Source organism: Heterocephalus glaber, unplaced genomic scaffold (assembly GCF_053883595.1).
Source record: "Heterocephalus glaber isolate CG9 unplaced genomic scaffold, H.glaber_assembly_v1.0 deba00001733, whole genome shotgun sequence".
Taxonomy (NCBI): domain Eukaryota; kingdom Metazoa; phylum Chordata; class Mammalia; order Rodentia; family Bathyergidae; genus Heterocephalus; species Heterocephalus glaber.
Genome location: NW_028258444.1, coordinates 17,317,511 through 17,334,697, shown reverse-complemented (window position 1 = coordinate 17,334,697; position 17,187 = coordinate 17,317,511). Strand labels below are relative to the sequence as shown.

The following is a 17,187-nucleotide window of genomic DNA, read 5'->3' as shown; positions in this document are numbered from 1 at the left end:
TATGAGTTCAAGGCCAGCCTGAACTACATAGCAAGCCCCTGCCTCAAAAAAACAAAAAAAAATTACCATTAGCACTATTATTTGTGTTTTACTGTAATTTCTTCACAATCCCTTGGGCAATCATTATGAAGTTTCAAAATGTTTTAAAATTATTCTGATAGTAGAAAATATTGGGATTCTGTAGAACAAAAAATAATAAAATATTGATGAAAGTGAACTTAGAAAAACACTAACTCATAGATTTCCCTGAGCCATGGGAAAAGTTAAAAGGAAAGAGAAAGAGTAGAGTTTGACTATGGAGAGCGTGTCTGCCTTGCAGCAGTTTCTGAAAGAAGCCCTTGTTTAATCCTGATCGTATGTCCCAGGAGGCTGTCCCTGCTGCACATTAGCAGTATTCTGTTCTTCACCGAATTACTTTTTCCAATACAGGCTTAAGCATATGAAACAGTGCATGAGGCTTACACTATACTGCCTCTGAATTTTCTTTTACTTCATTCTAGTTCTAAAGCTTCCTTTTCAGTTTTTCTTTTCAATTTTTCTATGCTCTGGTCCCCAAGGCTAAAAAAACAATAGACTTGGGGGTCAGGACAAAGGGGCATTCCACTGTTTCTGTCTTTGGGAGATCAGTTTACTTTAGTTCAAATCAGTGTGCATTTAACAAATGCCTACTATGTGTTTGGGACTGTACTGTACAGGAGATGAGTGCAGGAAATCTAAGGCTGCCTGAATGATGTTCACCATGTAACTAGGAGGACAAGGCATTTGGTAACTTCTCTCAGCAAATGTAAATTAATACAAAGGTGGCATAATAATAATTAATATTTATGTCATTTATAAAATCCCTCTTCACTAATGTTCTAGGTTTTGTGAAATTAGCTCTGGGGGTAGTGTTGTTCTCTAATCTCAGTGTACCCCAGTAAATTGAGACTCAGGTAATGTAACTTGCTTAAATGGGTAAAGAAACTAGTGCTACTATTAGAACTGAGGAACTTTGCTCCCTATAGTGTTTGTATGATAGTATATGTTTCTAGATAATAAAGAGTATGTTATACGAGATAACACTAAAAATTAAAGAAATTCAAAGTAAAGGAAAATACACTATCATATTGAGGAAAAACTATTTTTCCCAAATAGCCAACAAGTCTGACATTTGGATTTTATTTTTCTACCCTACTCTGTTAATTTTGAATGATCCCTTGTCTCTTCTTCACTCTTAAGAGTATCTGAAACTCTCCATTGGCTCTTTTCTTTTTCTTTGGTGATAGGAGGACTTATTTGAAAAGAGTCCTTCCTTATGTAAGTCACCTTTTTCTAGAAAAGGCGTCAGGGAAACTGGCATCAGCATTAGCTAGGTGGCCATTGAAGGAGAAGTTTTGAAACTGGAGAGTATTTGATGAGCTCTGGGCATTGGCCAGAAAACTGTTGTGAAAGGCTTCATGTTACCACTTAGGTTACCAGGAAGAATTCCTCTCCTCTAGCACACTGTCACTCAAGAGGATCCACCCAAAATCTGGAAAGTATTTGGAGCCAATCGGGGAAGAAAGGATCTTTTCACTCCAAAAAGGACTACACACACAGCTCAAAGGACAGGACACCAGATCTCTTACCTGGGACACCATGGTATTTACCTACAGAGTCTGGATACTGATTCATGTTTAGCAGTAATAGCAACAATCATTACAGCCGTAACAGTGCTTGCTTCGGCAGCACATATACAGCCATAACATCATTATCAAATTTCTAGTTCAAATTTATGCCAAGGTCTGAAAATAGAAACATTAGTTGTACTGTCAATCAACACCATCTAGTAGACACTTCTTCAATGCAAAACTGGAAGCAGCAGAGGAGAGAAGAAAAAAATAATGACCTAAAAGTCTTATGGGAGGCCCAGCATACAAACAAACAAAGTCACAGAATCACTTGTAATCAAAACATGAAGAACAGAAATAACCAACTAAAATATATAGAGATGGAATCTAGATATGGAATGCAAGATTCATGGAATGTGATAAAAACATAACTTCATTTTTTTGGCTTCTAGCATCTTTTAAATTTTTTTTATTGTGGAGGAGGGGATAATCTTCTGTTGCCCTGAATGGAAAATTGGGCAGATCCCTGACTTTTTGGTACACTCTTTGATAACTGACAATCCTTTAAGTAATAGCCACTTTAAATAAAAGAGACAGTCTAGATTTAGTAGTTAGAATGTATCCAGTTCAAAAAGGTAACCAAATACTTCAGTTTTCATTTTAAACTATCAATCTAATACAGAACTCCCCATCTGCCATATAAGGCCTGGGGCTGGTGACCATCTGCCTTCAGCTCTCTCCTAAACTTACCCCTCCTGCACTAGCTAACTGCTGCTTGATCTGCTTGTGTAAAAGCGGGAGGAGATGGGATGGCTGAGGGGAGGGGCAGTTCTTTGGTAGGCTAGGTCTATATCTGGCTGATGGTTAAAACTGACTTTTTCTTTGAAAGGAGCTTTTAAAGTTTCTTTGAAGATTCTTGTGGTTAGAATATGTGTCTGGAATCTTCCCCCAAAGGCTCATGTGTTGAATCCTTGGTTCCCAAAGTAGCAGTGTTCCGAGATAGGGCTTTTGGAAGGTGATTGGATCATGAGGACTCTAACTTCACTGGTGGATCAGTCCATTGATAGATTCATAATTTGATGGCATTATTGGGAGGTGATGGAAACTTGGGAGGTAGGATGTAGTTGAAGAGAGCAGCTCATAAGAGTATGCCTGTGGGAACTATGTCTTTTTCTTTTTCTTTTTTTTGGTACTGGGGATCAAACTCAGGACCTTGCACTTGCAAGGCAGGCACCAGAACCACTGAGCTAAATTCCCGGCCCTGGGAACTGTCTTATCCCTGCCTGGCCTCTTCCTCTCTGGCTCTCTTGCCAGAAACAATGGAGCCAGCTGATCATGGACTGAAACCCCTGAAACCATGAGCCAAAATAAAGCTTTGCTCATTCAAGCTGTTTTTCCTCAAATATTTTGTCCCAGTAATAGAAAGCTTACTAATACATCTATCATCAGTGGTCCCTTACGTGAGTCCCTCTGGCCCAGACAAAATAGAAGCAAGTGGTGGCCTGTGATAAGCTCTAGATTTTAAGATTCCTGTGTCCATCTCTAACTTCTGGCCACTGAATCCCTTCCCGTTCTTAGATATCTCTTTTGAATAGGCCAAAGGCAACCCCATGTTGTCTCCTTCCTCTATGGGCCACATTTAGTGCAGGTAAACATTCACACATTCATCAACCCTGCTGATCCACGAGTACTGGTGGATCTCACAGCTACTCTGTGGCTATAGCCTTCTCTAATTCATAGGAAAGAGCTAGTTTGGCTCTGTATTTTATAAGTCTCTGTCTCTCTACACTCTCTGGAGATCATAAGGTAGAACTGTTCTACGTTGACTTTGTACTTAAAAGCCTTTTTGAGTAACCATCTTTAATTGCAATTGACTATGCTCATATTCACCTCCCAAACCTTGACAATAAGGAACTGTGCCTCTCCATCTCTGTCTTCCCTATACAGCTGAGCACAGAGCCTGGAACAAAGTAAAGTGCTCAGTAAATGTTTGGTGAATGGATGGATCTGAACAAACTTTTGTTGTGCAGTGTATTGTCGGGGATGCTTTAAAATAACCTAGAGGGAAGCTTATTTTACCACGCCCTGGCACACTCCAATCAATCAGTCTTACATTGATTAAATACTGATACATCTCAGAACTTGTATACCTTAGCATTTACCAAGCAAGAAATGTGAGAAATGAAACAATACAGTGGGGAAAGTCATTTTTTTCAAAGAAGAAATGGATAAATTCACATTAGCTATTTCAGGTTTTTGGAAAAGTTATGAGATGCCAAATTAAGACTTCACAGTAAAACATCCCCTAAAGCTGCAGGAATTGCTCATATTGTTTGAGTAGTTTGTATGAAAATACCTAAAATGACCAAATAACAAAGAATAAAATTAGATTTTAAACTTTTGGCAAAAATGTATAAAATACAGTAATGAACATAAGGACTTCATTATTCTTTCTAATTTTTCTGTACGTTTGAACATTTTTGTAATAAAAACAAGATGAGGGCTAGGGATTCAGCTCAGTGGCATTGTGCCTGCCTTGCACTGTGACTTTGGAACTAGGTTGAATCAGAATTTATTGAAACAGAAGAATATTTACAGATCATTTTAGCCAACACTCTTACTTTACAAATTATAAAATTAGTACTCAGAGAAATGCAATGAAATAACTCATCAATCTCTGAGCTGATACTCTAGTCTCATACTCTTTCTACCACCCTGGTTGGCACATGGCATTAAACAAGAGCTGCCAAGGCACAAAACCTGGCCTAGGCGTTGGGGGTGGATACCACCCTTCAGGTGTAGTACTTACAGCTGTTTTGACTGTATCATCTCTGCTGTAACCAGGTGGGGAGCTCCTTTGCTACAGTGGATTCTCAGAGACTGAGCAGTGGCCTCTCCTAGAGTAATTAAGCTAACTTAATAGGATGAAGGCCAGAGAAGAAGTCAACAGGTCAGTTGTGTGAAGCTGTTCCTCCACTCTGAGACAACGATGAATGAAAGCAAGCAGAGCATCACCTTACTGAATCTGGAAAAAAGGTGATTTGGCAGGTTTGGGCCCATGTTATCAAGGAATGAAATTATTATACCTCTTTCAGCCAAATAGGATCCAAGGAGGACTAGGAGAAAATGCACCCTTGGGCTATCCTGTGAATCACACAGTTTTAGACACAGATGGGAATTTGAGAGACATTGACTGAAAAGAGTTTAAGCCTGGATAAGACACGGAGGTGGCTTAATTTTTTTCTGTGGCTTTCCCCACTGGTGACCAGGAAGGACTTAAATTCTCAGAATATATTCCCTCACTTTGGATCAGCATCAACTCAAGTATATCTAGTTTCTGTGTTTGGAAGTTTAGTATTCTTTAGGGCCTTAATATAGATTTGTAGTTTAGAAGCAAGAAGCACAGAATTAAAATGCTACATACACTGAATTTGAACAAAATGCTACCATACATTGAATTTGAACCTTGGAATGGTTGAAGGGGTGGGGATCTCTAATCTCCATGTAATCTCAGTTGGGTTTCTTCAAACTTTCTCAAGCAAATCTATTAATTAAATTTTAAAAACCAATATAGTTAATATGTAATTACAGCTTCAAGTCAACCCTCCAGACCCCTCACAACCAAAGGGCTGCCTTCAATCCTTCACTCACAGAGCTGCCAATGACCAAAATAGCCTTTAATCCAGGGTCTGGAAGAGGTGACTTGCAGGCCAAATGTTATTTGCTTTTAAAAATGATTCTATTTTTTAAAATTGCCAATATATGCAATTTGGTAGAATTTATTTTCCTTTTTTAAAATCTGGATTTCAGCTTCTTTTGAAAACTTAGACAATCTCACCACGGTATGGCGGCAGGAGGTGGGACACATTCCTGCATGGCAAAATTCCTGAGTTTGAAACCTCAAAGACTCAGAGAAGGCTCACCCTTCAAGATAGGTCCAGAGCTGTCAGTTCCCATCCCCTCACGGATACACATGCAGTACCTGCAGCCTCCTTTGATCTCAACTGGTTTGATTTTGGTGTTTTTGGACCAAGTTATGGGGAGTAGATGCTGGGGCACCGTTGGTTTAGCAGGCAGCCAGTAAGATCGCAGCGCTTACCGTCGGCCTGTGTGGGCTGCTTCACTCTTTTCATGCATCACCATGTGCTGTGGTGACTTTGAAGTGCTTATGCTTTGTACTGGAAGTTACATCACTTAGAGGTGTCAGAATCTCTGCGTGGGAAGGGTTATAGTCAACATTTACAGCTTTTTAGCCCTCAATATTTTTAATTCTACACTTCTTAGGTGGTTGTGATTGTCTTGTCTATCGTTCACTTTGAAAGAGGGTGGACAACATCCATGAGAGTTCTTTGGGGTATAGGCTCATTCCGACATCATGAATAATGCGGCTAGTGCTTGTTTGCCGAAGACACTCCTTACTAACAGTTTCATTTCCTAAGTGACTGAACCAGTGCGGAGTTGGTGCACAAAAGCGGTGTTTAGTGTAGCAAGTCTGGGACCATTGTGCGAATGAGGTGCCGGAGTCCAACTCCGGTGCAGACAATGGGTAGCAGAGGAGAGTGGTGGGATGGATCCACTCCTGGCCCGGGCCACTCCGGCGCAGCTATACAGAACTAGCCTGACAGCCAGGGTTCGTGAGCTTCTTTACTGCCGCCGGACCAGGGCCCGAGCCCCAAGCCTGTGACCGACAGCGCGAGATCGCGCCTACTTTCCCAGCTTTTGGGCCAGGGAAGAAAGAAAGCAGCTAGCTAAAGCCGAGGGGGATAGAGTACGTTGCCTGTGTCTGCGCGGGCGCGCCCGGCTTTCTGCGACTGGTCAGTGCGCAGGCGCCCCTCCTACTCGGTCCTTTAGTCCCGTAAATGAACGCGCCCTGCCACCTGGAGTTTCTGCTTCCGGGTCACGCATTGACAGCGGCTTTGCAGACCCAGCTCAACCTGCGGTTCGGTGAGTGCGGTCCTCTGTGCGCGAAGGTCCGCAGCTAGGGCCCCGAGCCGAGCGCCCAGCGCCCAGTTACGCTTCCTCCACTGCACTGCACTCGAGGTCTGCGAGCTCTCGAGGCCAAGACATTCTTCCGGGTCTTAGAGGAGATGAGAGGGGGTTGGGCTGCGCCTGGGGTTCCCGGGACACGGATTGCCCAACTCCCGTTTATTGCCGTCACCGGGAGACCTGCCGGGATTGCTGCGATGTGTTGGGAGCCCATGCAGAAAGTGACACCACACGACCTTGCATTTCGTGCCCTTGCCCTCCGCCCCCTGGCCTTGGCAAGGCGACGCTGCTGTGAGCCCTCCTGCAGCAGGTGCAGTGGGGTCGGGGAGCCTCTGGCTCCCGGAGAGGCGGAGCGAGGGAGGCCCAGGCCGTAGTGCCGTCTCTCTTCCGCTTGAATTTTAGCTTCGCAATTAAAAAAAAAATTTTTTTTAAACCTTTTGATGTTTTCTCTAGATCCCGCAGAGAAAGAAAACGGGGTGTGGCGGAAGGCGCTTTCAGCCCCAGCAGAGGGAAGGGCCCATCAGGAGACAAACCACGCACAGGCTACTTTCCAGAGTGAGGATGGATTTAGATCTCCTTAGCCCTTCCTGTCCACCTGCCCCAGAGTTTAACCCTCACCTGGAGCTTCAAGGCAGCAGGAGAGAACTACTGGTCATTCTTACGAGGAGTTCTTAGCCTGGAGGCCAAGAGCACCCTAAAAATCAATCAGTATTTAATTCCTTAAAATTATCGTGTCGCACAAACTGCAGAAACACTTCTCTCCAAGCCCACTTTAGATGCTTTTTTTTTTTTTTTTTTGTACCGGAGATTGAACTCAGGGTCTTGCGCTTTCCAGGCAGGTGGGGTGCCACTGAGCTAAATCCCCGGCCCTACTTTTTTTTTTTTTCCCCTTATTCCTGGAATCACCAACTCAAATGGACCTTTTTGCCCCTCCCCCACAAAGAAGTCTCAGGAATTTGAGATATGTATGAGAGTGTGTGTGTGTGTGTCTGTGTGTAGGGTTAGGGTTGGCATTTACATATACATAGGTGTTGGGGATTGAACCCAGGACCTTGTAAATGCTAAGCATATGCTCTATCACTGAGCTTTATCCCCAGACCTGTGTGTATTATAGATACAAATAATTACTAATTAGCAAAAAGAAATTAGTGGAGTTAATATGTCATAAAATGTATAAAGGGTTACCCTGTCACAAAAAGCAAAATTTTATGTTATAAAATGACAATTTTTAGATTTTTCCCTTAGTAATCATCATATACATAACATGCTTGCTACTTACTGCAAGCTTTGAATTTATTGTAATTTTAAATAATAAGCTTTTCATTGGTTCAACTATTGAGGACCTATCTTATGCCAGGTAATACTGAAAAAAAAAATCTTTACTCCTAAGAAACATATATTTTAGTAAGAATATAGATTCCTAAGCAGTTACACCTAAAGAGTTGGTATTACACATTATATTTTCTTTACAGTTTATTTAATTTAATTTATTTATTTATGGTTTTTTGAGGCAAGGTCTCACTATAATTCAGACTGGCTCCAAACTCACAGCAGTCCTCCTGCCTCAGCCTCCTGAGTGCTGGGATTACAGGCATGAGCCAACGCGCCTGGATCTCTACAGTTTTTGATATTCACTTTTTCACGGAAACGAATCATTTTACTGGCTATAACTTTACATATTCCCTAACTAGCATCTTGTATAGTCAAAATTTTTATCATGGTTGAATCCAAGTATTTGAATTCAAGTATATCGCATGACAGTATTTTCTTCTGTCATCCTAGAATTCAGCAATATTGTGGTTTAAACATATTGCCCAAATCTATTTCTCAGTTGTCATAAATTGTCAATTTTTAACATTCAAAATCATTTTTAAACCAAGCATAGTGGCACAGGTCTGTAATCGTAGCACTCGAGAAGCAGAGACAAGAGGATTGCTGTGAGTTTAAGGCCAGACTGCAATACATACCAAGACTCTGTCTCAAAAAAAAAAAAAAATCATTTAAAAATCTGCTTATTTTCCTAAAACTGAAAGTGCTTGTTGTTGTGAATTTTGGTTTGTTTTTCTAATTTTAAGTAGATGACTCCATAATAGTTACACTTTTGCTTTCTTTCTTATTTTAGAATATTACCTCAAATATTTCTTGTTTTTTATCTTTCACAGATGCCTTATCATTAAGATAAGTGTATTTGTAACTTTCCCCTCTCTTTTCACAGGTAACAATCACTTGCATACCTTGTACTTAGTCATCCAACCAATATTTGTTAATTACATGAACAAAAAAGTAGAGAACAGGGCCGGGGATTTAGCTCAGTGGTTCCAGTGCCTGCCACGCAAGCCCAAGTTCCCAAGTTCGATCCCCAGTACCCAAAAAAAAGTAGATTCCAGTTGATTACAATTTAGATGGAGGAACACATATGTACATAACTGTACTGTAAGTCTAAAGGTGATGGTGATAAATAACAAAAATTCAGAGGAAAAAAAGAATGTTTTAGGGTTATCCTCAGCTTTAAAAAAATCTTGTTCCTTAACTAGTCTTATAAACCACACAGGGCTTCATGGACATCTTAGTATCATACTTGCAGGGAAATTTATGCTAGCCTAGGTTAGAGAGTAGAACAGAGATCCTGAAGGCCAGAGCATTTGCATCCAGGTTTACTCAGAACCCTAGAAACTATTACAATCTAGCTCCTTATGATTACAGAAATGGAGTAAATCACTGTTCTCCTTGACATCTGCTTTTAATATTGGGAAGGCCTAGAGAATGCTTAAACCTAAGGACAGATGTGCTCAGTGATATGGTATATGCCTAAAACTTCTTTGTTTCAGGCAGTCTGGAGCATGTGAACACACTTTGAGCCTTGATGAGTTCCAGTATGTGGTATATTATGCAGAGCATTCAGAGCAAATACTCTCTCTCAGAACGCTTAATCCGAACAATCGCTGCCATCCGCTCCTTCCCACATGATAATGTAGAGGACCTCATCAGAGGGGTGAGTGTGCTGTGTCCTTGCAGAGAGGAAATGAAAAAATTGCTGGTAAATCTTAATAGATTACAGATTTGCAGCTTTGACTTAGTACAAGATCACAGTCTTAACAGTCTTCTTAAATATATTAACTTGAGGGCCAGGGATTTAGCGCAGTGGTTCTGCTGCCTGCCTCGCAAGCGCAAGGACCTGAGTTCGATCCCCGGTACCAAAAATAAAAATATATATATATATATGTATATATATATATATTAACTTGACCATTAAAATATATTTTCACCTACATTTTGCTTAGCTTGCTTTCTCCCTTTCACTGTGGGTATCTGATGGTTTTCTTCATGAAATATGTTCTAGATAACCTTAATCTCATGTTCTTTGTAAAATCACTCTCTGGATATGGTACATATGGAAGCCTTTGAGCTCAAAGTCTTTATACATGTCTTACTAAGGGTGGTAAAAGGTAGGCAAACCAGAGGTGTCTTTCAGATTCTTGTGAGCTTTTCTCCATACCTGGGTATGATAACTACGTGGAGAGAGTTCACTTTTCTTTATCTTACAACAGCTGCCAGATCTAGTTGGTAGAGAACACTCACGTCTAAAATACATGGTAATTATAGATGAAGACAACACTTTATCTGGTATTTTGCCACTGCTGTTCAATAATTCTGTTATATGACTAGTATCCTACAAGGTCTCTGGTACCCAATTGTTATTATTCCTGTTGAAGAGAAGTTACAGAGATTTTTTTTCCACTGGAAAATGTAACCATCTTTTAACTACTGTAGTATTCTGATTTATATTCCTGAGCTCTGTAGCTGCTTCACAGTTTTGTGGCACAGCTGCAGAAGGAGGGCATACAGCGTGAGCTTATTCTCAGCAAAAGTGGGATCAGAATATTCAGCAGTAGCAACTTTGTCACGTTCTAATTCTAGCTCTGCTGCTGAGTCATTCGGTGACTTTCATCTGACTGGTATCTCCGTCTCCTTCATATTAGGAATACAAACACTTGATTTGGAATAGGTGGCAGAGAATGCTGAGACTAATAGACCACCTTGGTGATGTTTATAAATAAACAAAAATAACATTAAGATGATAACATAATGAGCCGGGGATTTAGCTCAGTGGTTCCATTGCCTGCCTCTCAACCACAAGGACCCAAGTTTGATGCCCAGTACCAAAAAAAAAAAAAGATGATAACATAATAACACTACTGCTAGTGATGGTCATTTGTTGAATGGCAAAAAGTGTATGCCAGTTCTGACAGTCGGACAGACTCATGACTTTTTCAGAACATGGTAGCCACAGAAAGTAGATCTCTGGTCCATCTTTCCTGCCTGATGATAAGGTTCTCATGGGTTTTACAGATAAGGTTTTGTCTTCAATGATGTACAAGTGACCATCTTGGCAGGCTAATTTGTGGAGAAACTTAATAACTTGATCTAAGGAACTAACAGTTCCTTTCCTTCCTTTTCACGGTAGTCCTCTGGTTTAGACAATGGCGTTAGAATATTATTTAATTAATGTAAATAGAAATCAGGAAACAGTAGTACATTTACAGACTAGTCAAGGTTAGAACTCTTCCCCCAGGTCTGAGTCTATCTTGCTGGATGAGCCAGAGCTGGGCACACTGACTGAAATTTACTTCTTCCTACAGGGAGCAGATGTGAACTGTACCCATGGCACCCTGAAGCCCCTGCACTGTGCCTGTATGGTATCAGATGCTGACTGTGTGGAGTTACTCCTGGAAAAAGGAGCTGAGGTAGTGTTCTCAAGACTGTTACATTAACAATTTGTTGAAATCTGAGCTTCATATTTTCTTAGAATTTTCTCTTTGCCCTTCTGGTCTGACCTTCTAACTCATGTTAACATTGGCATAGCTGATATTAAAGGGAAAATGAAATGGTAAATCTATAAAATAATCCTTAGGGGACCCAGGGATTTAGCTCAGTGGCGCTGTGCCTGCTTGGCAAGTGCAAGGTCCTGAGTTCAATCCCTGATACTGCAAAAAAAAAATCCTAAGAATTTCATTCATTTTCCTTTCTGTCTTCCCTTTATTCTGTCCATGGTTCCCTTCTCTCCTAGCTTACCTCTTGGGGTTGTTTCTCTTTTTATTGTATCCTCTCCTTGCCTGTTGACCGTCCAGGAGCTGTAAGTGCAGAAGGCCCTCAATTCTGATTAAATCTAAACCATTTGAAACCTACTGCCAGTTGGATATAATTGGGGAGATAATTATCATAAAGTAGCCCTTTCCTCAAGATTGCGCTACTTGTGCTATTTATGCCCACTAGTTATTTTGTTTTAATATATCTTCTTGTCTTCCTTTTAATCTATCTTAAGATAAAAACCAAAAATTAATTTTTGAAAGTAGACACAAAATAGCATAATATAGTGAATAATTAAAGCAATAGACTGCAGTCATTATTTCATGGGATTCATATTCCAGTTCGATCCCTTCCAGGAGTGTGACCTTGAACACATTCCTTAAGCCTTTCTTTGCCTATTTTCCCATCTATAAAAGGATGATAATGGTATCTTTTTCATAGGTTATAAAGTATTTGAAATATAGTGTGTAGTAATTGCTAAGTCAATGTGTATTAAATGAATCAACTAGCAGTTCTGACCGTGTGTGAGCAGCCTTGAGGATGTGTGTCCCGAGGTGCTGAGTCAGACAAACCATGGAGCGAGCCAGAGTGCAGCCCCAGCACGGGTGCCAGGAGGCCTCAGGGCCAGGCCCTACCAACCTCACCTCCACACAGCCATGCTGCTCCTTCCTTGTCACTAGCTATTCCATGGCGTTTGTAGTGAGTGACTGACCCTGAAGGGAAAACTGATTCTACCCTAAAGTGATTAAAACCACTGATCAAAGTGAAAATATTGGGGGAGGAGGGAGATCTAGCCAAATAAAAATTGGACTCACTTAGATGTTTCAGTTTTGCTGTATTTTGTTTTATGGGAGGAGATACATGCTGTTATAAATTTGAAATTAAACAATCACAGGGGATACTAACTTTGAGCAAGCTGGCTGCTTTTCCAGTATTGGAGGATTTGTGCTCTTCTCTCCACATGATGCTTTCTTCTGCATGCTTTCCACAGCATATTTTTGCAAAGAGCTGACTTTAACATTTCAAGCATGGTGAAAGAACATAGTAAAACTGTATGGGCAGAGCTTTGGCCTCATTATTTTTCATTTTGGTTGCCTTCGGGAGTAGAATGCAGAGCCAGGAAAGATAAAGTAATACAGAAAACTCTATTCAAGCAGCTCCCTAGTGATTTCAGAGCAGTTTCAAAGCCTTGGACTTCATCTTTTCCTACTTGACCCCTTACTCTGTGGTAGAGATTCTAATGAAAACCGAACCAAGTGTTGCCACAGCACCCCAAATCATCCACACCTGCTGATCAGTGCACATAGGGTTGATAGTCTTGGGATAGTACTTTTCCACTTGCTCTTAGCTCCTGTCATGTGTCTTTCTTAATCACCAAGATTCCCTGGGAATTGCTTTTGGATTGTCTTGCCCAGAGCATTGCATAGGAAAAGTTTCTTGCTGCATTCCTTTTTTCCTCTCAGTAGTTTTATCTACTGCTAACCTAGTTCCTCCTTTCTTACAGGTGAATGCCCTGGATGGTTACAACCGAACAGCCCTCCACTATGCAGCAGAGAAGGATGAGGCTTGTGTGGAGGTGTTGTTGGAGTATGGTGCAAACCCCAATGCTCTGGATGGCAACAGAGATACCCCACTTCACTGGGCCGCCTTTAAGAACAATGCTGAATGTGTGCGGGCTCTCCTAGAGAGCGGGGCCTCCGTCAACGCCCTGGATTACAACAATGACACACCACTCAGCTGGGCTGCCATGAAGGGAAATCTTGAGAGCATCAGCATCCTTCTCGATTATGGCGCAGAGGTCAGAGTCATCAACCTAAAAGGCCAGACGCCCATCTCCCGCCTAGTGGCTCTGCTAGTCAGGGGACTTGGAACCGAGAAGGAGGACTCGTGCTTTGAGCTTCTCCACAGAGCTGTTGGACACTTTGAATTAAGGAAAAATGGCATCATGCCACAAGAGGTGGCCAAAGACCAGCTGCTGTGTGAAAAACTGACTGGGCTGTGTTCAGCGCCAGGAACTCTGAAAACACTCTCACGCTATGCTGTGCGCCGTAGCCTGGGACTCCAGTATCTGCCAGGTGCAGTGAAGGGCCTTCCACTGCCAGCTTCTTTGCAGGAATATCTGTTACTTGTAGAATAGCCCAGAGGAGACACTTCCACCACCATGCAGGCAATTCTGGGTGAGGTTTGTCCTGCAGCACCATCTTTTTTTCATGGAAAACAGAAAAGCATCTGTTCCAGTTGTGTGGTTCACAGACTTCAAGGCAATGCGTCACGGCAGTAACCTTCTCACCGCCTCCTCTCCCCATACCCAGCAACCAAACCAAAAAAGCCCTCACTTTGTTTGCTCTTTATTGCTTACTTGGCTTTTTTATATTGCGCTCTGCAGAAGAAGAGATCTTCCCACTCCACCGCCCCTTAAGGAAAGGGTCAAGTCTGCAACTGAATTTCTCTAGGCAAGTGAAATGTTTAGAGAGTATGTGTGTGGTTTTCGGGGAGGGGGTGGGGGTGGGGGTGGTGTGGTTTAACACTTCAAGAAAACCCTTTCTGACCTTTATAATTGATGTGTGAAGAAGAAAGATCACACATCCAGTTAACAATAATTGTGTCCCAAGGATGAAGTTACTGCAACCCCTGTTGTGCAGATTCAAAATTGGGCATTCAGAAAGGGTTAGAGTCCTTCAGCAATGTGCTTTCACAAAGGTGTCTTGCTGCTTTCTACATTGAAGAGAGTAGATTCTAAGCAATCGTAAGTACTCAAAGTCCTGAGCCATTCTAAAATGGCTCTCTTCCCGAAAGCCAATTTGCAGACATTTTCTGCACCTCAGCTGAAGTTGAGGGAGGATAGGCTGGGCTACCTTTTCCCGTGAGTCTTCTTCATTCCCTATGGAAAACTCTCTCTGCTTAGAGATTGGAGCTGTTTTTCTTTCCATTGTCTTGGAACCTTTGATTTTGAATAAAAGGCATTGTTTGGGGGTAGGATTGGGAAGGGAATGAGCAAAGAACATATCAGAGCTTCTCTTGAGATGGCCCACCAAGATCTGTGTTAGTGATACTCAACACTTATTTTCCTAAACTAGATCAAATTGTTATTGATCTTAGATGACTATGCAAATTTGACCTTTTTTGAAAAAGCTGGTTGGGAACTACAAAATGAATGGGATCTGCTGCTAATTGAAAAACTATGTATGCTTTTGTCTTTTGTCCATTAAAAAAAAGACATTAAAGTTCTAAAAAAAGAAGTTTGGCAATTTCTACTTTTCTCCACTCTCTCCTCCTGCTGTTTATCAAAAGTTCTTTATTCCCTAGCTTTTGAGTGTACGTTTTTATTTCAACTTCTCTGCCATCAGCAACAGTGATTCTAGGCATTGTTGGAGTAAACAGAAAGGCCTGGGCAGGGTATTTGAAAAGCCTTCCCTTCTTTTATACCTACCACCCCCCAAATTTAGAATTATTGCTCTTGTTTTCAACCCCAGCTGCGCATTAAGGCCACCAGGCTTTTAAAAAACATGTGCTGAGATTTCACCCCATACCAATTGTTTAGAATTTCCTGGGTAGGGCTGGGTTAAATTTCTTCAGATGTTTCTAGTATATGGCCAGAAATGAGAGCCAGTACTTTAGACAGTGGTATTCCAGCCTAGTTTTTAGAGCTGCCTTTTGGGATTTTTTGAATACTGTACTAAGGTCTGGGCTCCATGCCGAGATTTATTTAATTGGCTCAAAGGGGGCCTGAGCATCAGTATTTTAAAAGGTAACCCACATAATTGCACTTTCAGTCTAGATTTGTGAACCATTGCTTTAGATGTCATTTCATTTCTCATCATAGACACTAGTGGCAGTCTGGGAAGCAAGAATATTTCGTCCATATGGGAAAGATTTTACCTTTTTCCTGTTACTTCATAATCACTCACGGTTAATGGCTAATAAATTGTGCTTCAACTCCACTTATCTTAAAATTTCACCTGCCTTGTTCACTCTGGGGAATGGCATGTACTTACATGGTTTTGTTTCTAAGTGGCCTTCACTGGTTTTTTTCCTTCAGATCATATGATCCTGAATCTTTTTTACTGTTTACACAGTGACATTTTTCTTCTGTGATTAGCTTTCCACCTAGCTATCCATCTTCTCATCTTTCTCAAGGAAAGAGCTCCAGGATTAAAGATAGAGAAGAGAATCTATAAATTAATGGTAGTTTGCACTCAAAACACTTGAAGCCAGGCACGGTGTTGCACACCTGAAATACCAGCACTCTAGAAGGCTGAGGCAAGATCATCTTAAATTCAACCTCAGTCTGGACAACTTAGTGACTTTGCAAAAGCCTATCTCAAAACAAAATTTTTAAAGGGCTAAGATAAAGCTCAGGGCAAAGACCCTGGACTTTATCCTTTGTACTATAAATAAATACGTAAAATGCTTGAGCTTTCCCTTTATCCTCATAGCCTTTATGGTTTTTTGGATTTGAAGTAGCATGGTAGGGAATGAGGATGGGCTTTAAAGTCAGAACTGAGTTTGATTCCCAATTTTATTCGACTAGATGACCTGGGAGACATCACCTCCAAGCTTGTGTCCTTGTATCTGAAATGGGCTGTCACCACTCTCCCCATAAAGCTATTTGTAGGATTCAATGATAACATGTAAAATGCCTAACAAAGCACTTGATGTTTACTGTTAATTTCTTTTCCCCATAAAGAATTGTACAGAGCATCTGGCTGCTTTAATATCTGACACTGGCAATGAGCCTTCTCTGACTACTTAGAACAGTTTTAATGGTACAGTACTAATACGTACTTTGGGCACCAGCAAAAACGATGTATTAGAGAAAATCCCTTCCTCCACCCCTTGTAATACAGTAAGTCCCCGACTTAATGAATGAGTTCCATTTCATGAGAATGTTCATAAATTGGGATTTGTAATCCAACAAAGTGAGTCAACAACTCAAATGTTCCTAAAATGGGGACTTACTGTACCCTGAATGTCTTTCCTGCTTCATCAGGCAAGTGAGGAAACTTGGGAGGAAGGTGCATGCTTGTGCTGAGAGCCACAGCCCACAGCCTGGTGACTGGAGGCTAAGCTTAACATGGCATTAAGACAGGGCACTCCCTGTCAACCTAGGGTGCAATCTGTAGTCCCAATCCTGAGGACCAACTGCATCCCATGGGCACTTCAGTAATGAGGAGGAAGAAAGAGCTGCTATGGAACGGAAGACAGGGTGCAACTGAATAAGAAGTGACATCTTTCCAACCGACCCACCAAACCAGGTCTAGGACTGGCTGTGTTTTCCAGGATTTCAAAATATACAGGTTCTGTCAGATGGAGTTTGGCTTTCATCTAGGAAGGCATACAGGGGAAAAGGAGAGAAGGAAAAACTCGGGCGGGGGGTGGGGGTGTTAAAAGAGCAGATTGTGGGATGGCTGGAAAAACACAACCCTGGGCAATGGGTGTATGACAAGAGGGGAAACGACACTGTGCTTAAGGGAGACAGGAGGGTGCAAAGGATGCAAAAAGGACTGGCGAGGGATGAGGATGA

The 17,187-nt window shown here is 41.5% G+C and overlaps 1 protein-coding gene across 8 annotated transcripts; it reads left to right on the top strand.

The window, feature by feature from the left end:
• Positions 1-6,421: 6,421 nt before the first annotated feature.
• Positions 6,422-14,902, top strand: Asb8 (ankyrin repeat and SOCS box containing 8). Of its 8 annotated transcripts, none has more exons than XM_004863091.4 (5): positions 6,422-6,533; positions 7,029-7,130; positions 9,404-9,567; positions 11,216-11,320; positions 13,168-14,902. In XM_004863091.4, the coding sequence occupies exons 3-5, from the start codon at positions 9,439-9,441 to the stop codon at positions 13,798-13,800; spliced, it is 867 nt and encodes a 288-aa protein (XP_004863148.1). In that variant the 5' UTR covers positions 6,422-6,533; positions 7,029-7,130; positions 9,404-9,438; the 3' UTR covers positions 13,801-14,902. The 8 variants fall into 8 exon arrangements, with proteins under 8 accessions (XP_004863148.1, XP_004863149.1, XP_021098821.1 ...); XM_004863092.4 differs by having other exon boundaries at positions 9,408-9,567; positions 13,168-13,986; XM_021243162.2 differs by lacking the exon at positions 9,404-9,567.
• The last annotated feature ends 2,285 nt before the right edge of the window (positions 14,903-17,187 follow it).

Excerpts from the sequence above, each read along its gene's own strand:
- Asb8 (XM_004863091.4), top strand. The coding sequence starts at position 9,439 with ATGAGTTCCAGTATGTGGTATATTATGCAGAGCATTCAGAGCAAATAC. Across the intron at positions 9,568-11,215 it reads TAGAGGACCTCATCAGAGGG|GGAGCAGATGTGAACTGTAC; the intron begins GTGAGTGTGCTG and ends TTCTTCCTACAG. Across the intron at positions 11,321-13,167 it reads TCCTGGAAAAAGGAGCTGAG|GTGAATGCCCTGGATGGTTA; the intron begins GTAGTGTTCTCA and ends CCTTTCTTACAG.